The 17882-nt window shown below is 41.3% G+C and overlaps 1 protein-coding gene across 2 annotated transcripts in view; it reads left to right on the top strand.

Annotated features, from left to right (window-relative positions):
- KHDRBS3 (KH RNA binding domain containing, signal transduction associated 3) overlaps positions 1 to 17882 on the top strand; it is a 232450-nt gene that overhangs the window by 153750 nt on the left and 60818 nt on the right. For both annotated transcript variants that reach the window (XR_012644135.1, XM_074985605.1), the window contains exons 6-7: positions 281 to 476; positions 12557 to 12639. Coding sequence is in view for 1 of the 2 variants with exons in the window: in XM_074985605.1 (XP_074841706.1) it covers positions 281 to 476; positions 12557 to 12639 (279 nt within the window). In the remaining variant the exon portion in view is untranslated. The remainder of the gene's footprint in view (positions 1 to 280; positions 477 to 12556; positions 12640 to 17882) is intronic.

Below are 17882 nucleotides of genomic sequence, written 5' to 3'. Positions count from 1 at the left end.
TTTGTTAGGAGGCTTCCATAAACGCTATCAGCACTAACTTTCACAAGACAACAGTGAAAAATCACCTGCATACAAGTTTTACCATTGGTATTATTGAATCAAAATATAAAACACAATTTAGAATTATGCATTTGTCTTTTCTAAAAAAACTTTATTAAATTTTGTTTTTAGCCAAATGTAGCAGTTATCACTGAAGCAAAATTCACAAAATACTGGGAAAAGCCTTGCAGAGGGATGACAGAGAATACTGTAATTAAAAAAATGATTGTCTTGTTCATAGGAGTCGTGGAGGAGTGCCACCCCCACCAGCAGGTGTACCAAGAGGGGCACCAGCTCCCAGGGGAGTACCTATCAGTAGAAGTACAGTCAGTCGTGGTCGTGGACTTCTAGCCCCCCGAGCAAGAGGAGTACCTCCACCTGCAGGTTACCGGCCTCTTCCACCACCTCCAGCAGCACAGGAATCATATGGAGAATATGTAAGTGAAACTTTTCATCTAGCTGTTGACATACCAGGCATACTTTGCATTATTCTTATAAGAAAATTGCACCTGTTTTAGAACTTAGTAGAATGTCTTTAATCTGTGCTCTTCCAAAACCCCACCGGATTTGTTGTTTTCTCACAACTTTAACAAAGATGAAAGAGTATACTGCAGTGTTGGGCAACATATCATCCACAGGGGCTCCACCTGTGTCCTACGGAAACCCTGGCTTGCCCCCACCCCATGCACCTCTCATGTACCAGTGTACTGGACCCTAACACTACCTTGCTCTTCCTCCTCCTTCTTCCCAGAGGTGGAGCAGCCATGAACAGCTGATTTGTGGCCTTCCAGCTCTGGGAAGGAAGAGGAGTGCAGAGAGCATGAGAATCAGGTGATCCACAACTCCTCCAAAAGTGCTGGGACGGAGAGGAGCAAGGAGGTATGTCGCTTTGGTGGGTGAGAAGCGCAAGGAGAGAGAGCCAGAGGGCTGCAGGTGGAACCCCAATAGGCTGCAGTGAATTAATAAAATGCTATTGAATAAGTTTTTTTAAAAGGTTAAATTATGGGTTTACACTGCGAGTGATCTAAATATCATACAGTCAGCCAAATACTTGGTTGTTATTTGTGGAAATCACAGTATGTTATGTCTCAGTCATTGAAACACTTCCATTTCTTGAAAAATATAATAAAGAAAACATTTAAATGAATTCTGTCTCTTGAAAGCTAGGATACACATCTCACAAGTTCCATGTGAAAATGTTTTAATTCGTTTGTGGGATAGGGATTAAACATTTTAACTAAAAGTTTTTTTTTTCTTTGTTTGGGAACTCGTGATTTCAGGCATAATCTAAATTAGTTTGTTTTTAATATAGTTCTCAGCAGTTGCATGGCCAAAACTATTCAAGAATAAACTTAATTTTGACTACATACAGACAGATAGTGTTGTGAAATAACAGCTCATTAATCCATTTACTAGACAGTTGACAATGGATTCAATAGTAAAGATGTTACAGAAATTTGTAGGTGCAATAGCATGCCCATAGTAGATCTCACCAAAGCTCCTTCTAATCCAGACAGAATAACTAGAACAGGTCATCATTATGTGATCCCTTCTTTTGCCCATTCCCAGCCATGACAAACAAGATAAACACACCATCCCTGCCCATCACAGCTACTAGCCATTCACAGAATCACAGGGCTGGAAGAGACCTCAAGAGGTCATCTAGTCCAGCCCCCTGCTTCAAGCAGAATCAATCCCCACTAAGTCATCCCAGCCAGGACCTTGTCCAGCTGGGACTTAAAAACCTCAAGGGATGGAGAATCCACCACCTTTCTAGGCAACACATTCCAATGCTTCACCACCCACCTGGTGAAATAGTTTTTCCTAATATCTAACCTACACGTCTCCCTCTTCAACTTCAGACCATTACTCCTTGTTCTGCCATCTGACACCACTGAGAACAGTTTCTCACCCTCCTTTTTAGAGCTCCCCTTCAGGAAGTTGAAGGCTGATATTAAATCATCTCTAAGTCTTCTCTTCTGTAAACTAAACAAGCCCAAATCCCTCAGCCTATCCTCATAGGTCTTGTTCTCTAGACCCTTAATCATTTTTGTTACCCTTCGCTGAACCTGCTCCAGCAAATCCACATCCTTTTTGTGCTGGGGGCCCAAAACTGGACACAATATACCAATGCTCTAAACTTTTCTGTTAGTCTATAAGGTGCCACAGGACCCTTCGTTGCTGCTACAGATCCAGACTAACACGGCTACCCCTCTGATACTTGACAACATGCAAGGCACTGCATTTAGCCGTATGGAATGGAAATCTATCAATCTCACGAGGAAGCTTGCACAAATTCAGACAGACATCGTCTTTCTCTCCAAATGCAAACGAATGGACGTCATACCGAATGGACTGAAGGTGAAAAATCCTTTGCAATCTACATACTGCACAGACTACAGTGAGAGATTATGCCACACACTCTCAAAGAAACTGAGGAACCACCTGATCAGCGTCCTGTACAACAAACAGGAGAACATCAAAAAAGAGCTCTCCAATCTGGAGTCTTTCATCAATAACCAACCTTCAACACAAACTTCCACGCCGCTGAACTTTACTAAAATAAGACAAGAGATTTACACTAGACACTTCACTACTATACAGAAGAAAAAGGACTGCAAACTTTCTAAACTCCTGCCTGCCACACAGAGCCACAGCAGTGGTACCACTAACTCAGCCAGCAACATCATCAATCTGTCCAGCTACACACTCAGCTCAGCAGAAGAGTCTGCCCTTTCTCGGGGACTCTCTTTTTGCCCCACCACACGCACAAACATGATACAGTTCTGCGGTGATCTGGAAGCCTACTTTTGCCGTCTCAGACTCAAAGAATACTTTCAGCACAACACTGACCAGCACACCATTACACAGACAACCTCCCAGCAGCACAAGAAGAATAACTCCACGTGGACTCGTCCCGAGGGCAGAAATATACCAGATGTGACCTTACCAGTGCCGAATAAAGAGGAATAGCTACTTCTCTAGATCTGCTCGAAATGCTCCTCCTAATGCACCCTAGTATGCCATTAGCTTTCTTGGCTACAAGGGCACACTGTTTACTCATATCCAGCCTTTCATCCACCATAACCCCTAGGTCCCTTTCCATCATACTGCTGCTGAGCCAGTCGGTCCCCAGCCTATAACAATGCTTGGGATTCTTCCACCCCAGGTGCAGGACTCTACACTTCTCATTGAACCGCATCAGATTTCTTTTGGCCCAGTCCTCCAATTTATCCAGATCCTTCTGGATTCTCTCTCTACCCTCTAACGAATCTACCTCTCCTGCTAGTTTTGTGTCATCCGCAAACTTGCTGAGGGTGCAATCCAGTCCCTCGTCCAGGTCATTAATAAAGATGTTGGATAACACCAGCCCCAGAACCAAGCCTTGCAGCACTTTGCTTGAAACAGACCGCCATCCAGATATTGAGCCATTGACCACTACCTCTTGGGCCCGACCATCAAGCCAGCTTTCCATACATCTTATAGTCCAAAGATCCAATCCATATTTCCTTAAATTATGGACAAGAATGTTGTGGGAGACAGTTTCAAAAGCCTTGCTGAAGTCAAGGTATATCACATCCACTGACTTTCCCATGTCCACAGAGCTTGTTACCTCGTCATAGAAGCTAAGCAGATTGGTCAGGCAGGACTTGCCCAGATTGGACCTATCCTTCATCAGTTTATCTAGTTCTTTTTTTGAGCTCTCTCTTAGTCTTAGCTTTCACAGTATCACGTGGCAGGTAGTTTCATAGGTTGACTGCATTGCTGGAAGAAGTATTCCCTTGTTTTGTTTTAAACATGCTGCCTATTAATTTCATTTGATCAACCCTAGCTCTTTTGTTAAGGGAAGGAGTAAATAACTTCTTCTGACTTTCTTTCTCCACACCAGTCATGATTTTATAGACATCAGACCCTTCCCCCACACCACTTAGTATTCTTTTTTTCCAAGCTGAAAATTCCTTGTCTTATTAATCTCTCCTAATATAGCAGCCATTCCATAACCCAATCCTTTTTGTTGTACTTTTTTGAACATTTCCAGTTCAAATACTAATTTTTGAGATGTGACCACATCTGCACACAATATTTAAGATGCAAATGTACCAGAGAGTCCATAAGATTTCATGCCTTATACTTTATTAATGATTCCCAAATTGTTTGCTTTTTTGACTGCTACTGCATGTTGAGTGGATGTTCCTAGGATGCTGAATGGCATCTACCTTTTAAAAGATAATACTTAGGAAACAATAACAAAGAAAACTAAGAAGACACAAAATAACTTCTAAATTAAATTTTCTCCAGTTTTATATCACTTGCCTTACAATAGAAAATACTTGAACTAGAATAAAACCCTTTGAACCATATTTTATGCAGTAGAGTTTCCATTTCATTTTTAACATTATAGTATATTCCCAGACACACACACTGTTATGATGAGGCGATAGTTGACAACATGTCTGCAGCTCAAGGGTAAAAACATTAGAGAAATATTCTGTCATGCCAAAATCAAGCTTTAAAAACCCAGGAACTTCAATGTTAGGCATTTTGCCAAAGTAAGCTGACAAAATCAAGGCATCATGTATGGTGTGAATGCCTGTATTTGTTATGTACACAGTTTAATCAACCAACTTTATTCCATTATAATAAACAGTAATTATTTCTTTTAAGTTGCTAATGGAATGGAGGTGACTTTAAATTTTCAAGCTCTCTTGCAATAAGAAGAATATACCTATAATTCGTTATTTACAGACAGTTTAGTTCTTTAAAACAGTGACTGTGGTTAGCCTGATAACAGAAGTAAACTTATATTTTACCCTAAGTTATATAATTTTTAAAATGATTTGTTCCAAATGAAATAGTTGACTTCCGTAATTACATATTGATTTCATGGCAAGTCATTATGTTATGCACTGCTCATATTTGTTGAAATGGGACAGGATATAAATTCAAGATAATGTTTTGTTTTTAAACAGGTGGTAATTATGGTTTGGGTTTTGGACTTACATTTAGAAACAGTGGTGCAGGAATGTGGAGCGATTTCCCTTGTAAACTAGAGAATCCCAGATGTCCTAAAAACTGCAGTCAGAATGTTACAGTTCTATTTGAAATGTACTTTCTTCAAGACCACCACGGAAACCAGTTATTAGTTCTAACGCTTCCTTCCATTCTGTGAAAATTAGTGACAGAGCTTTAATTATATGTCTGGGTATTTTATCGATGCTTTCTGTGTTACCCTTCAGACAAGATTTCCACTGATGGCAAATTTCCCTAATGCAGTGCCTAATTGCATAATTTCTGACAGTTAACTAATCTCTAAAATGCTTCAAATTAGGTTAGTTTCCATAATAGGAAATTTAATTAAGATGGAGAGAATACTACATAGAGTTTTAGAGAGAGCTTTTCTGATTTTAAATAAAAAGTAACATTTCTAGAAATCCTTTGAACTATTTTACAGTTCTGTGGTATTTTTAAGTGCTCCCATTTGGGTCCTGTGTCCATACTTAGGCACCTAAGTAAGTGATCTGATGTTTCAGATTTGCTAAGTATTCAGTGGTTCCCATTGGCGGTGCTTACGTTTACACTAATGTGAATGTCATTTCAGTTAAAACTATAAGAATGTTGTGTTTGTAGCTTCTTTTTGTTGAAGTGTCAGTGATTCCCTCCAGTTCCACTCTGCTTCCTAACCTTCAACCCACAGATATCCAGTATAGACAATTTATACTTCATAGCATGGCTTGTACATGGCTCACACCAACACAGCGGACATATTCTCCAGAGGTACAACAGATACTCCTCTGCTCCCACAGAAAATCTGTGAAGAAAAGTACAATAAAAAATAACATCAATTTTCTATAAAGTGCACATCCCTGCAACTGCCCCCATTTCATCCTCCGTGCCTCGTATTCTCCAGTATGTTCTTCATCTAAAGAAACTGGGACTTTCATTCGGCTCCCTAATGGTACGACTAGCAACTATCTCAGCTCTACATTCTCCTGTGGAGGGCTCCTCCATAATTACTCATTCCGTTTAAAAAAAAAAAGATCCTTAAAGACTTGCACCTGTCTCAGACCTAAACCTGGTCTTAAGAGCCCTCATGAGAAAGCCATTTGAGCCAATGGCAACCTGTTCTTTTACACCTTTTAATGAAGGCTGCATTTTTGGCTGCTATTGCTTCAACTTTTAGAGTTGGAAAATTAGACGCTTGCTGCACAATATTGCACAAGGACAAGGTGGTTCTTCGACCGCACCCTAAGTTCTTTCCGACAGTGTCTTCACAGTTTTAGTGCAATGAGCCCTTGTGCTTACCTGTCTTCTTCCTGAAGCTACATATATCGGACACTAACAGACGCATGCATTCTCTGGGCATCATCAGGACCCATGCCTTTTATTTACAAAGAATGTGACTCTTCAGGTGGATGAACAGACTCTTTAGTGATCCTCTGCAATGTTCGGTATATGAAACAATCTCCAAACAGAGACTTTTAAAATGGCTATCAGACTGTATCAGCTTATCATACCAAACTCTTAACAAGCAACCACCTACTTGTCTGGATTTGCTGTTTTCAAAATCAACAGGAAGTCCTGTGGCACCTTATAGACTAACATATTTATGCTACAGGACTTCAAAAACAAGAAGATACAGACTAACTCGGCTACTCCTCTGATACTTGTTTTCAACATGTCATCCAGCTAGATGTCATAAATGCTCCTAGAGCTGTTCACAAATCAAACAGAAAAAGGGCAAGCCAAATCTCCTCAGCTCCCAGATTTGTACCTCACGAATATACCATATTGCACATCTCAGGACCCTTCCTTGAACATTGAAAGTGTAGTAGTTGGTTCACTACTTCATCAATAGGAAGTGGAAACACACACAAACTTTTGTAAGTTGGGCACATTTACCAAGCACTTTAGCTAAAGTCGTTGGTTAAAAATAAATAGTAGAGGAAGATGATTATTGGTTACAAAACATTGACTTTAAATGATTGGCAAAAAAGTCAGAGTGGTCACCTAAAGAAAAAAAATCAGCATAATCTAAATTCTCAACTCTCTTAATCTAGAAGCTGCTTAGCCTAAGTAGTTTGCCACCCTACTAGATATTGCATTGCAGTCTACACAGATTTCCCATACAACTTGGGCTAGTCTTCTCTGTTGAACTCTGTTGAACTTCACTCTTGTGGGTGTCCTTGTCCACATATGTGAGGGGAGGAGAAGAGGCAAAGCAGGGGGCCACTGTGTTCTCTTTTGTACCCTTAATTGTTGTGCTTGGTGAACACAAGTTCAGGCATGTCCAGTGAGCATGGCTGAGTTCCCAGACAAGGTTGAGCAATTCCCCTACTATTGCCTTATGCAAGTGAGTCACTGAACTCTACTTCCCTTGCTGTACAGTAGCTGTTGATAGTGGTTCAACATCCTCCCAAGTATTGGTTTCTTTTCCATGCTGTTGTTTCTGGGAAGCTTGTTTTGGTAACAGCCACATAAGACAATCTCACATGCACTAATGATACACATTTAAATAGAACAGTGACTTTCAACATACCATAACCTTTCCCCAAAACCTCATGTGGCATGCTTTATATGCAACATCACAATTACATATAAATGAAAAATATGTAGATTAGAGGGTACTCTCCTGAGTTAGTCAGCGTTCTTAAATTCCCCATTATCATGCACATTTTTCTGATTAAATTCTTCTTCCCAATTGATGTAACTCATAATTGTTTTCAATTTTGTTAAATTGGCTCTATTAAAGCACAAAGTATAGTATTAATCTGGTCTTTATTGTATTTGATTGTCATACCAAGACAGGTGGTGGAATCTCAATCCCTAGAGGTTTTTAAGTCCCAGCTTGACTTAGTCCTGGCTGAGATGATATAGTTGGGGTTGATCCTGCTTTAGGCAGGAGGCTGGACTTGATCACCTCCTGAGATCCCTTCCAGCCCTATGATTCTATAACTTGTACCCAAGGCTACTCTTATATTTTTGTTCTGTGATCAGTTCCCTTCTTCAGTTATGACAAGGTCTAATATAGAATCCCCCTGTGTTCGCTGCAACACTTTTCTCTTGAGTTAGGAAATCTCCATTTCTGATGTTGGCATATTCCAGCATGTTTTAGCACTTTCCAGACCTCCAGTATAGGTCACTCAAACTGAAGTACAACATTATCACATTGTTTCCTTCTGTTCCCCAGTATAATTGGTAAGTGAGCAGCTGACAGACTGTCTCCACTAGTGCTTTATTTGATAGGACACTGGTCCATAAACATTTAGAATTTTCTCCAATGTTATCCGTGACTCAGAAACACATAAAGCCACTTTTCACCTAGAGCAGCAAGGGGCAATCTAGGCTAGTTAGTGGGCCGCCTAAGTGGCCCTCCTTCATCCTAATGGGCTGTAAGATTGTCATAACCAAGACGGTCTCCTGGGATGAGGTAGTTTTGCTAACTACACTTGTGTATGTTGAATTGGTGGGGTGTACCGATTGAACCATTTGTGCCTGTGCTGGAGAGAGGGAGAGGTTCCACGGGATATGCACGATGCTTACATCGTAACCTTGTGTAAGAACAAAGGAGACAGAAACGACTGCAACAGTTACCGTGGAATCTCCCTACTAAGCATCACTGGTAAACTGTTCACTTGCGTCATCCTTGGCAGACTCCAGAAGATTGCTGAGAGGTTGTATCCTGAATCACAGTGCGGATTCCGCGCAGAGAGATCTACCTTTGACGTGGTCTTCTCTCTGAGGCAGCTGCAGGAGAAATGCAGGGAGCAGAGGAAGCCACTCTATATTGCTTTCATTGACCTGACCAAGGCCTTCGACTTGGTCAGCAGGGATGGACTGTTCAAACTGCTCCACAAGATAAGCTCTCCGCCGCGGTTACTCAGTATGATCCAGTCTTTCCACGAAGACATGAGAGGAACCATCCAATATGACGGTGCATTATCGGATGTTTTCAGCATCAGGAGCAGCGTCAAACAAGGATGCGCCCTTGCTCCAACATTGTTCGGGACCTTCTTTGCACTTCTCCTAAAGCACGCCTTTGGATCTTCAACAGAGGGCATCTTTTTGCACACGAGATCTGATGGAAAAGTGTTTAATCTTGCAAGGCTGAAAGCTAAATCTAAGGTGCAGGAAGTCCTCATCAGAGATATGCTGTTCGCAGATGACACTGCTGTAGTGTCACACACAGAAGACCAGCTTCAGAAACTGCTGGATCGGTTCTCCAAAGCATGCAAGGACTTCGGGCTTTCCATCAGCCTAAAGAAGACAAATGTACTTGCTCAGGATGTTGCTGAACCTCCATCAATCAACATTGACAACTATACGTCAGAGGTCGTCCCCGAGTTCATTTACCTCGGGTCCACCATCACTGACACCCTGTCCTTGGAGTCTGCTCTAAATAGGAGGATCGGAAAAGCAGCCACAACTCTGTCCAGACTCAGCGAGAGAGTGTGGAATAACATCAGGTTGTACACCCACACCAAAATACAAGTCTACAGAGCCTGCATCCTCAGTACGCTCCTTTATGGCAGCGAGTCTTGGACCTGTATGCCTGCCAGGAAAAGAGGCTGAACATCTTCCACTTGCGCTGCCTCAGGTGCATCCTTGGAATATCATGGAAGGACAGTGTGTCCAACACCGTTGTCCTTGAGCTAGCTGGAATCCCAATCATGTACACCCTCCTCAGGCAGCGGCGGCTCCGCTGGCTTAGCCACGTTCATAGGATGAATGATGGAAGGATCCCAAAAGACATCCTGTATGGCGAGCTAGCCTCTGGCAAAAGACCTCCCGGACTCCCCCAGTTGCACTACAAAGATGTTTGCAAGAGGGACCTCAGGGAGGTAGACATCGAGCCAGACAGCTGGGAGGAGCTGGCAGACGATCGCAGCAGACGGAGGCAGGAACTACACAAGGGCCTTCAGAAGGGTGAGATGGGGATCAGACAGCTAGCAGAAGAGAAGCGAGCACACAGAAAGCACAGTAAGGACCTGCCAGACACCCATTACACATGCAACAGATGCAGCAAGGACTGTCACTCTCATGTGGGCCTTCACAGTCGACGCTGCAAATGATGATCCCAAATGGAACTACGAAGGGCGCGATCCATAGTCTACGTAGACTGAAGGATGCTACTCCTACTACCAATTGAATCATAGCAGTACTTCATTTGGATGCAGAGGGTACACACAGCTCTCACAATGTGTGTGAAATCAGCACACACCTCACTTCATGTGCCCTTGTTTAAGTGTGTGTCACTTTTGTAATCCTAATAGAAACAAACTACTTGGACAAAAACTATCAGCATCTGGCACCTCTGTGTGGGCAACAGTAAACAAAATGTCTCATGGGCCACACATAAAACCCCAGTGGGCCACAGGATGCCCACCACTGACCTAAAGTGCCATGCCATGCCCTGCCATTCCCCATCTCCCTTACTCTCACTTAATCATTCCTAAATTGTTTAACAATCCACTTTTGAAAATGAGCCCACCAGGTTTCAGTAATATTAAGTAGATCAACTTCATGGTCATAAAATGAGCATTTCCAATCCTTCATGTTTGTTGTTCAGGCTCTGTGTGTTGTCCAAAACCAATTGAACTTATTGCCCATTGCCCCTCCCGACCCCACTAGATGCTGTCCCTGCAGCCATCCCTGCCTTTCCCTCCCGCAGCCAGGCAGCCTATCCCCAACCCCCAGTGACTTGCCAGAGCAATGTCTCAAGAGCCACCGAGCCCAGAGCTGCGCCGTGCCACCTGAGCACCAGAAAGCTGAATTGAGCCCTGCCTCAAGCTGCGTTGAGTACCAAAAGCCACACCACCCTGTCCAAGCCGCCCAGCCCCAAGCAATGCCAAGTCCCAAGAGCTGCACCATGCCGCCCAAACCACGCCGCCCAGCCCAGCCCCGAGCCACATCACACCAACCAAGCTGCCCATCCCTGAGCCGTGCCACCCAGCCCAGCCCGGAGAACTGCACCACGCAGGCCACCCAGCTCTGAGTGATCTCTCAGCCTGCCTCTGCTTCTGCAGCCATGCTTATCCCACTAAATGGCGGGACACGTGTGTGGGGCAGTGGAGCATGCTCCATGGGTGTGGCTCTAGTGAGTCAGCATATTGGACACCACCAATATAAGCAATTCAAGAATAACTTCTTATGTCCTTTGGTTCCTTGATTAGTTTTTGTTCTCATCTCATGCTCTCAAATTAGAGTAACTATCCCTGCAACTCTCTTATCTAGGTCTTTCTCTGTGGCTATATTCTTAATCTTCTCTTTGAGCGCGGCTCTGTATGCATTCCCTGTTTCTTCCTCACATAGCCTTGCCACATTTCTTCTTTTCTTAAACTGTGTCTTACACTTTCTTTTAAGTTTTATCTTGATGTTTGCAATCACTAGACTGTGGTCTGAGTCTATATCCACTCCTTGGAAAGTTCAGCACTGCTGTACTGATGTTAGTCAACTTCTTCTTATCAAAATCATATCTATCATATTCTTGGACTTCCCGTCATTCGATCACCATGTCCACTTCCTACAGTCCTTTTGTTGGAATTTCGTGTTGTAGATCACCATCTCATGGTCTGTAGCAAACTCTAGTAGTTTCTCACCTCGTTTGTTTCTTTCTCCATATCCAAACCTTCCCATGACTCTCTCCCAACCTTCGTTATCTGTTCCAGCCTTCACATTCCAATCTCTTCTGATGATTGACACATCTTTCTTAGATATCTCCTCTACTGTCTTTGTCAAGTGTTTATAGAATATCCCAGTCTCTTCCTTTGTACTCTCTGACGTGGGTGTATACACCTGAATGACTGAGATGTTGAATGGTTTTGCTTAAAATCTCGCTACCATCATTCTTTCACTCACCGGTTTGTATCCTAATAATGCTCTTCTAGCTGTTTTGCTAAGAAGGAAACTGACTGCTGCTTCATGCTTTGTTTCGTTTGTTTCGTGACCAAATGACTTCGGAACTGCATATCTCTCTTGATGCCATCCAACACATCTCTGCCAGTCCAAGCATATCGCATCGGAATCTCTCCATCTCCTTCCGAAGCAGCTCTAATTTTCCAGTTTCCTCCAGTGTTCAGACATTCATAGCCTTTTAATAAATTTGGATCCAAAGTTTGTTGCCTCAGAGGGTCCCAAACTGACATTGCTTTCTTGAAGGTCTGTGGCACCAGACATACTATATAGCTGTGAAGAAACTTAAAGAGCCACAGTTACTTTGTGGCAAGTAGCTATTTTTATTCAACATGCTAATAATCTCTCTTAAAAGCACAAGGTAGGTTGCCACCAAGATCTCAAAGTTGACTGCAAAGTAACTCCATAAATCTTAGACTTATGGTGGCTCTTGGGTAGAACTGTTGTGTACTAAGTAAATTAAGACTTTTATAGTGTCAGGGTTTACATCTTGTTGCATGAATTTAGATTTCTGTGGATAGTGTTGTTTAATATTGAAAATTAATATTTCTTTCTGAAGTAGGTTATTATTTAAATTTTAACATTACTTTTTCTATTACATTTTCAGGACTATGATGATGGATACGGCACTGCTTACGACGAACAGGGTTATGATGCTTATGATAACAGCTATAGCACCCAGGCACAAAGGTAGGAATCAAGTCCTACTGTATTTATAGCAATGAAGTAGGCTAGTTTTACTTTCAGTACCTAATTTATTTTCTGTCTACTCTGAAATAACTTAAATATTTCATGCAAGAGGCAACAATCTGTGGTCATATATAATTCTCTGCTATCAAGTATGTACAAAAGACAAATTGCCACCAAAAGGAGTTGAAAGGATCCAAGTAAACAAGGAAAGGCAGCATGGAAGGTGTGTCAAAAATCACAAAATGTCTTTCTTCAGCAACTTGTTTGACAAAGGGCGTTATATGGGGCCTGAAATGTCTATACTTGAAAGAAAAAGAATCTTCACTCAGTTTTGAACATAGTGGAACTTGACTTGTAAAACTTTAAAGAATCAAAGGCTAGAGAGTATAATTTGTTCAATACAAATAGATTATAATACAGGTTGAACGTCTAAAATCTGTAACTCTATAGTCTAGTAACATCCATTGTCCAGACCAGAGCATGAATATTGCTCAACCAGAGAGCCCTGAAGCCCTTGCAGTTTGGGGCTGAAACATGGTGGGGTCGGGGGGTTCTGAAGTAGCATCTGGCCAGGGAGCAATGGCTGGGGTACCTGGGAGCAAGGCCAGATGCCACAAGGGGATTGACCTCCCCTCGTCCTGCAAAATCTCTGATCTGGGACTGTGTGGGTCACAATGGTGCTGGACCAGGGAGGTGAAACCTGTACAAAAATTTCAGGCGTTCAGCAGCTTTTCATTTTAGGGAACTTTTTATTTGTCTGAGTTCATTGTGCTGAGTATGCAGATATTCTGGTTCTAAGTATTTGTTATGAAGATTTCTCTTACCTTTTTATTATGGTTAAAATGTTCTGCATATCAATAATAGGAATGTTTTAGGACTTTGTCAGAGAAGCGAGTTCTCAAATCCAGGTAAACTGCTCAAATGAAAAATCAATGGCATGTTTTAAAATTTCACTGTTTTCACTGAGATTGTGTCTTTTATGATGTTTTGACAACCAAGAAAATAGTAAAGATTTTACATGGTGCTACCCTCCTACGAGGTTTTAAGCTTTTAAAAGCTGATGTTCGCATCAGAAATGTTAAGAATTCTGGAAGACCTGTCTACATTGCCTACTACTACCTTTAACAGATAGCTGCAGTTAACATGATCTTTTTTCAGTAGAAATACAGCAGTCCCTCAAGTTATGTGAGGGTTGTATTCTCATGCACCATTGCTTAACTTGAATTTCATGTAAGTTGGGGCAGGGGGCGGCTTTTTTCCTTGGCAGAATGCACGTTCTACAGCCAGGGAAGCAGCAGGAGCACCTTGGAGCTCCTTTTGAAAGGGAAGTCCTGGGCTTTGGGGTGGGGGGCAGGGGGCAGTTGGGGAGGGTAAAGCATAGTGGTGGGTTGAGGCCATGTGAGGGGGCGGCAGGGTTGTTAAGCCTGGGATGTGTTAGGGCTACGGCACGAGGTGGGGGACAGAAGGTGGAGTTGAGCTGGGATTGAGCTGTAGCTGCCCGTGCTGGGGAGAGGTGAGCGGGAGCAGGGGCTTTGAACCGGAACAAGGGCTGTTGAACCAAAGTACGTGGGGCTGGTGGGGATTGAGCCGGGGTCGGGGGGAGTGGGATTTTGAGTTATGCTTAATTCATATTAATGTGAGTTAAGCTCAACTCAAAATGGCACATTTCAAGGGATTACTGAAAGGTCGTCAGTGTTTAATATGAGAAATTCTATCTTGCTTTGCTGCTCTTAGGCTGTGTCTACACTAAAAAAATAACTTTGAAGTTGGTTACTTCAAAGTAAGCAACTTAGAAGCTGAGCATCTACACACACCCAACATCGAAGTTAAACTTCAAAGTAGGGCATTACTCCGTTCCTGGAAATGGAGTAAGGACTTCAAAGTTGAGTTCCCTACTTCAGAGTTAGCTTCGAAGTAAGGGAAAATGTGTGTAGAGACTCTGCTAGCTACTTCAATGTAGTGAAGTTAACTTCGAAGTTAGTTCCTAGTGTAGATGCACCCTTAGTATTGGTAATAGATTTTATTTGCTGCTGCAGGCTACGAGTTCAGATCACACAATAATACAAGACTGTATTAAAGCTTTAATAAATGATCATTTGAATTTTTCTTCCTTTATTGTCAGCTTTTAAACAAGAACAATTACGAACATTTTTACCCTTTTCTACTTTGGTGGTACTCTGAGCAATACTTTTATCCAAGAAAACACTTAAAACATTAAACATTTAAAGTATGTATTATTAGCCAGAAAGTTTATTCTTGACTCACCAAGTTAGAACTCCTTTATTAGCTTCTTGCTTTGTTTCCTCTGGAGTATAGCTTCATACATGTTTACTGGACTCCAAATTCGATAAACTTCTTTTTTTTCAGCAAATTATTAACTTACAGTTCAGTTTTTAATAAACAATAGGAATTGTTCATGGTGGAAATGAAGGGGACATGAACTGGCTCACTGAGGTATTGCTAATGCCATCTAGGCTCACATTTTCATGCAATGAGATTTCAGTTTTGCATTTTCAGGCTAAAACTAATAGCCGTAACCAAACCACTGGAGGTACACAAAATAACATTCATATCTTTAATAGGATGATCAAAAAGGAGGAGTAGTATAATTTGTCAGATGATTGTAATAGTGGAATATATGTAAATATACTCGATACACAAGTTACATGAAACAAAAGAGAATTGCAATGCTATAGTATCTTTAAACCATTTTGATACGTTCCCCCATTATAAGGCAAATAAAAAAGTCTTGATGTATTTGAATGAAACATAGTTCCACATGTTTAGAGTGGGTCACTTTTTGATTAACATGTAAAGAGCAAGATTTGTTTGCCCCTAAAATAACCTAATATTTGCTTTAACATTATCAGGCCTCTTCAAACTCAGTTGACAAATATGGGTGTATTTTGCTTTTTTGGTTTTTTACTTGTTTTTTAAGTACAGTGAGTAGTTGGCATGCTTAAAAATTCCTTACTGATTTTAAAGTTATCTGAGATTTCATAACTATTTCATGTACATGAAATATCTGTAGAAGCAGACTAAAACTTAGAAATGTATTCCACTGTGTCTTCCTACTTCTTATGGGAAATTATAGATGCTTCATCTATTTTATGTTCAGTCTTAACATTTCCAATTTTTAAGACATTTTTAGAGTATTTGTTGTTCATCTCAGCGTGCTGGTATTTTTTTTTTATTCTAGGTTCAGTTGAATATTTTTCTTATGTTAAAGAAGATCGTAAATAGTTACCAAGACATTTCTTGCAGTGTTATCAGTAGTTCAATATCCTCACCCACGTGCATCTCTAATGTAAAATACTGAAGTAAATTTTTATAGTTATCAATTCGAGGGAATTCAGTGCAACTAGACAGAGCTCTCTTCTAGCATTGTACCGTTTGATATTTTTAGTCTTTTTCTATCTGCTTACAATATCCCTAGCTGGTTGTGGTTGAAGAGAGTAAAAGGATATTCAAACACTATGGTCAAAACATCGTGGCAGGGGGTTGGTTGTTTGAAAATGTACTTCCCTTCACGAAAAGCTGTTCTTCCATTCTATACAACCTGTGGTCAGAACTCACCGGTGTGGTGTCCTGACAGGTATCTTGTCCTGTCAAATGAAAGGCATTCGGTTGTGTGGGCTTGCTTCCCTGTGCAATATGTTGACCTTGTATATGTAACCATCAGAGCAGGCTCTGAGAGAACCTCCCAAGGCCCACAAAATCAGATAAGGTATGAAGGCATCCAGGCCAGATTTATTATGAATGAAGTATTGTCCTAGCTCCTTTGACCAGCTGTCTACAGTTATGCTAAAACATATGCTTATTTCAATGGACTCAACTCAGTCAATGGTGGGATTTTCCACTGCCACTTGGGCTGGACAAAGAGTTATGGCAAAGTATCCCAACCTTTATAGGCTTAGACAAACAATCTGAGGTACACGTTATGTACAGTAAACACTCTTTTAACCAACATTCAGATATCTGGACTTCTCTATTAACTGACATCCTGTCACAGCCAGAGGCTCCTCCCACTCTTCTGCCCAGAGCAGCACTCTGCTGCCCAGAATGGCTCCCTGTGCGGTGCAGTGCCCTGCCCAGAGTGGCTCTTCACACCAAGCCGCCCATCATGTGTTGGAACCTCCCATATATCCAGCATATTTGAATATTCAGCAATCTCTCGGTCCCAGGGTTGCTGGATATCAAAGAGTGTACTGTATCATCTTACGTGTTTCATTACTTGTTTGTTTCCTTCCCTTTTACTTTTCTCCTGATTATTTCAGACACAGCATTTCTGTTCACCATCTGTCATTATGCTTTCGCTCCTGGCATTTCAAACTAATTATTACTATTTATCACTTTTGTCAAAACATTTTAACTTGTGATAGTTTGGAGTGTTCAGGTAGTACCTGGTGGAATGGATTTCCATATTCTGTGATTTTAGCAAGGCTAGTATACTGATGCTGAGTTCACATCCCAGACTCTGACTTGCTGGCAAAGATCTGCTTTTCAGGTGCCTATCTGCTACTCACAGTATAACTCTTGAGGGCTTTTGTTTGGGCCATACATCAGGCCCATTTATTCATGCTTTTTCTTGCTACTACACAATCTCACGTCTCCTTTTGTTCAGGCATTCATGATGGTGATGATGATGTTGTTGTTAAGTAGCCAGTCTCCAACAGGGAAATGTAAGATGTCTGTTTTAAGTTTTCTTAATATTTTGTTTGGTATTAAGTTAGTCTCACTGAGAACCACTTTTGGATGAGTCCTGGTACCTTTCACTTTCTAATACCAGAGAGGAAAAAACTGAATTTAAGACTTCGCTAAAATGCTTATACATTATAGTGTCCCAGCAAGTAATATCTGTGGGGGGATAAGATGAGTTTATGAAACATTGTTGCTTAGCTTTTTAAAATTAGAGAATAGTAAACATTTTTGAAATTGTCAGACAGCCAGCTCTACGTGAAAAACCAGAGTATAATGGAAACTGTCTAAAGCTATGAATGCTCATAGTAGATTTTCAATGCCAAGCTAAAGAAAGCAAAAAGACTAAAATTAATGTTGCCATATGCCATGCACTGTAGTTTTTCTGCAGGCAGCATTTGCATTATGCATTCGGTAACTTCATGAAAGCTTCACTACATAGATACATAGTAATTTAACATACACTGCTGTATATAGCACAAATGGTCTTTTTACATATAAATTGAACTACAGAAGTTAAATACTGCTGAAACAATAACCCTCAT

Source organism: Carettochelys insculpta, chromosome 2, assembly GCF_033958435.1.
Source record: "Carettochelys insculpta isolate YL-2023 chromosome 2, ASM3395843v1, whole genome shotgun sequence".
Taxonomy (NCBI): domain Eukaryota; kingdom Metazoa; phylum Chordata; order Testudines; family Carettochelyidae; genus Carettochelys; species Carettochelys insculpta.
Note: the sequence above shows the minus strand (reverse complement) of the source record. Positions and strands in the feature narration are given on the sequence as shown.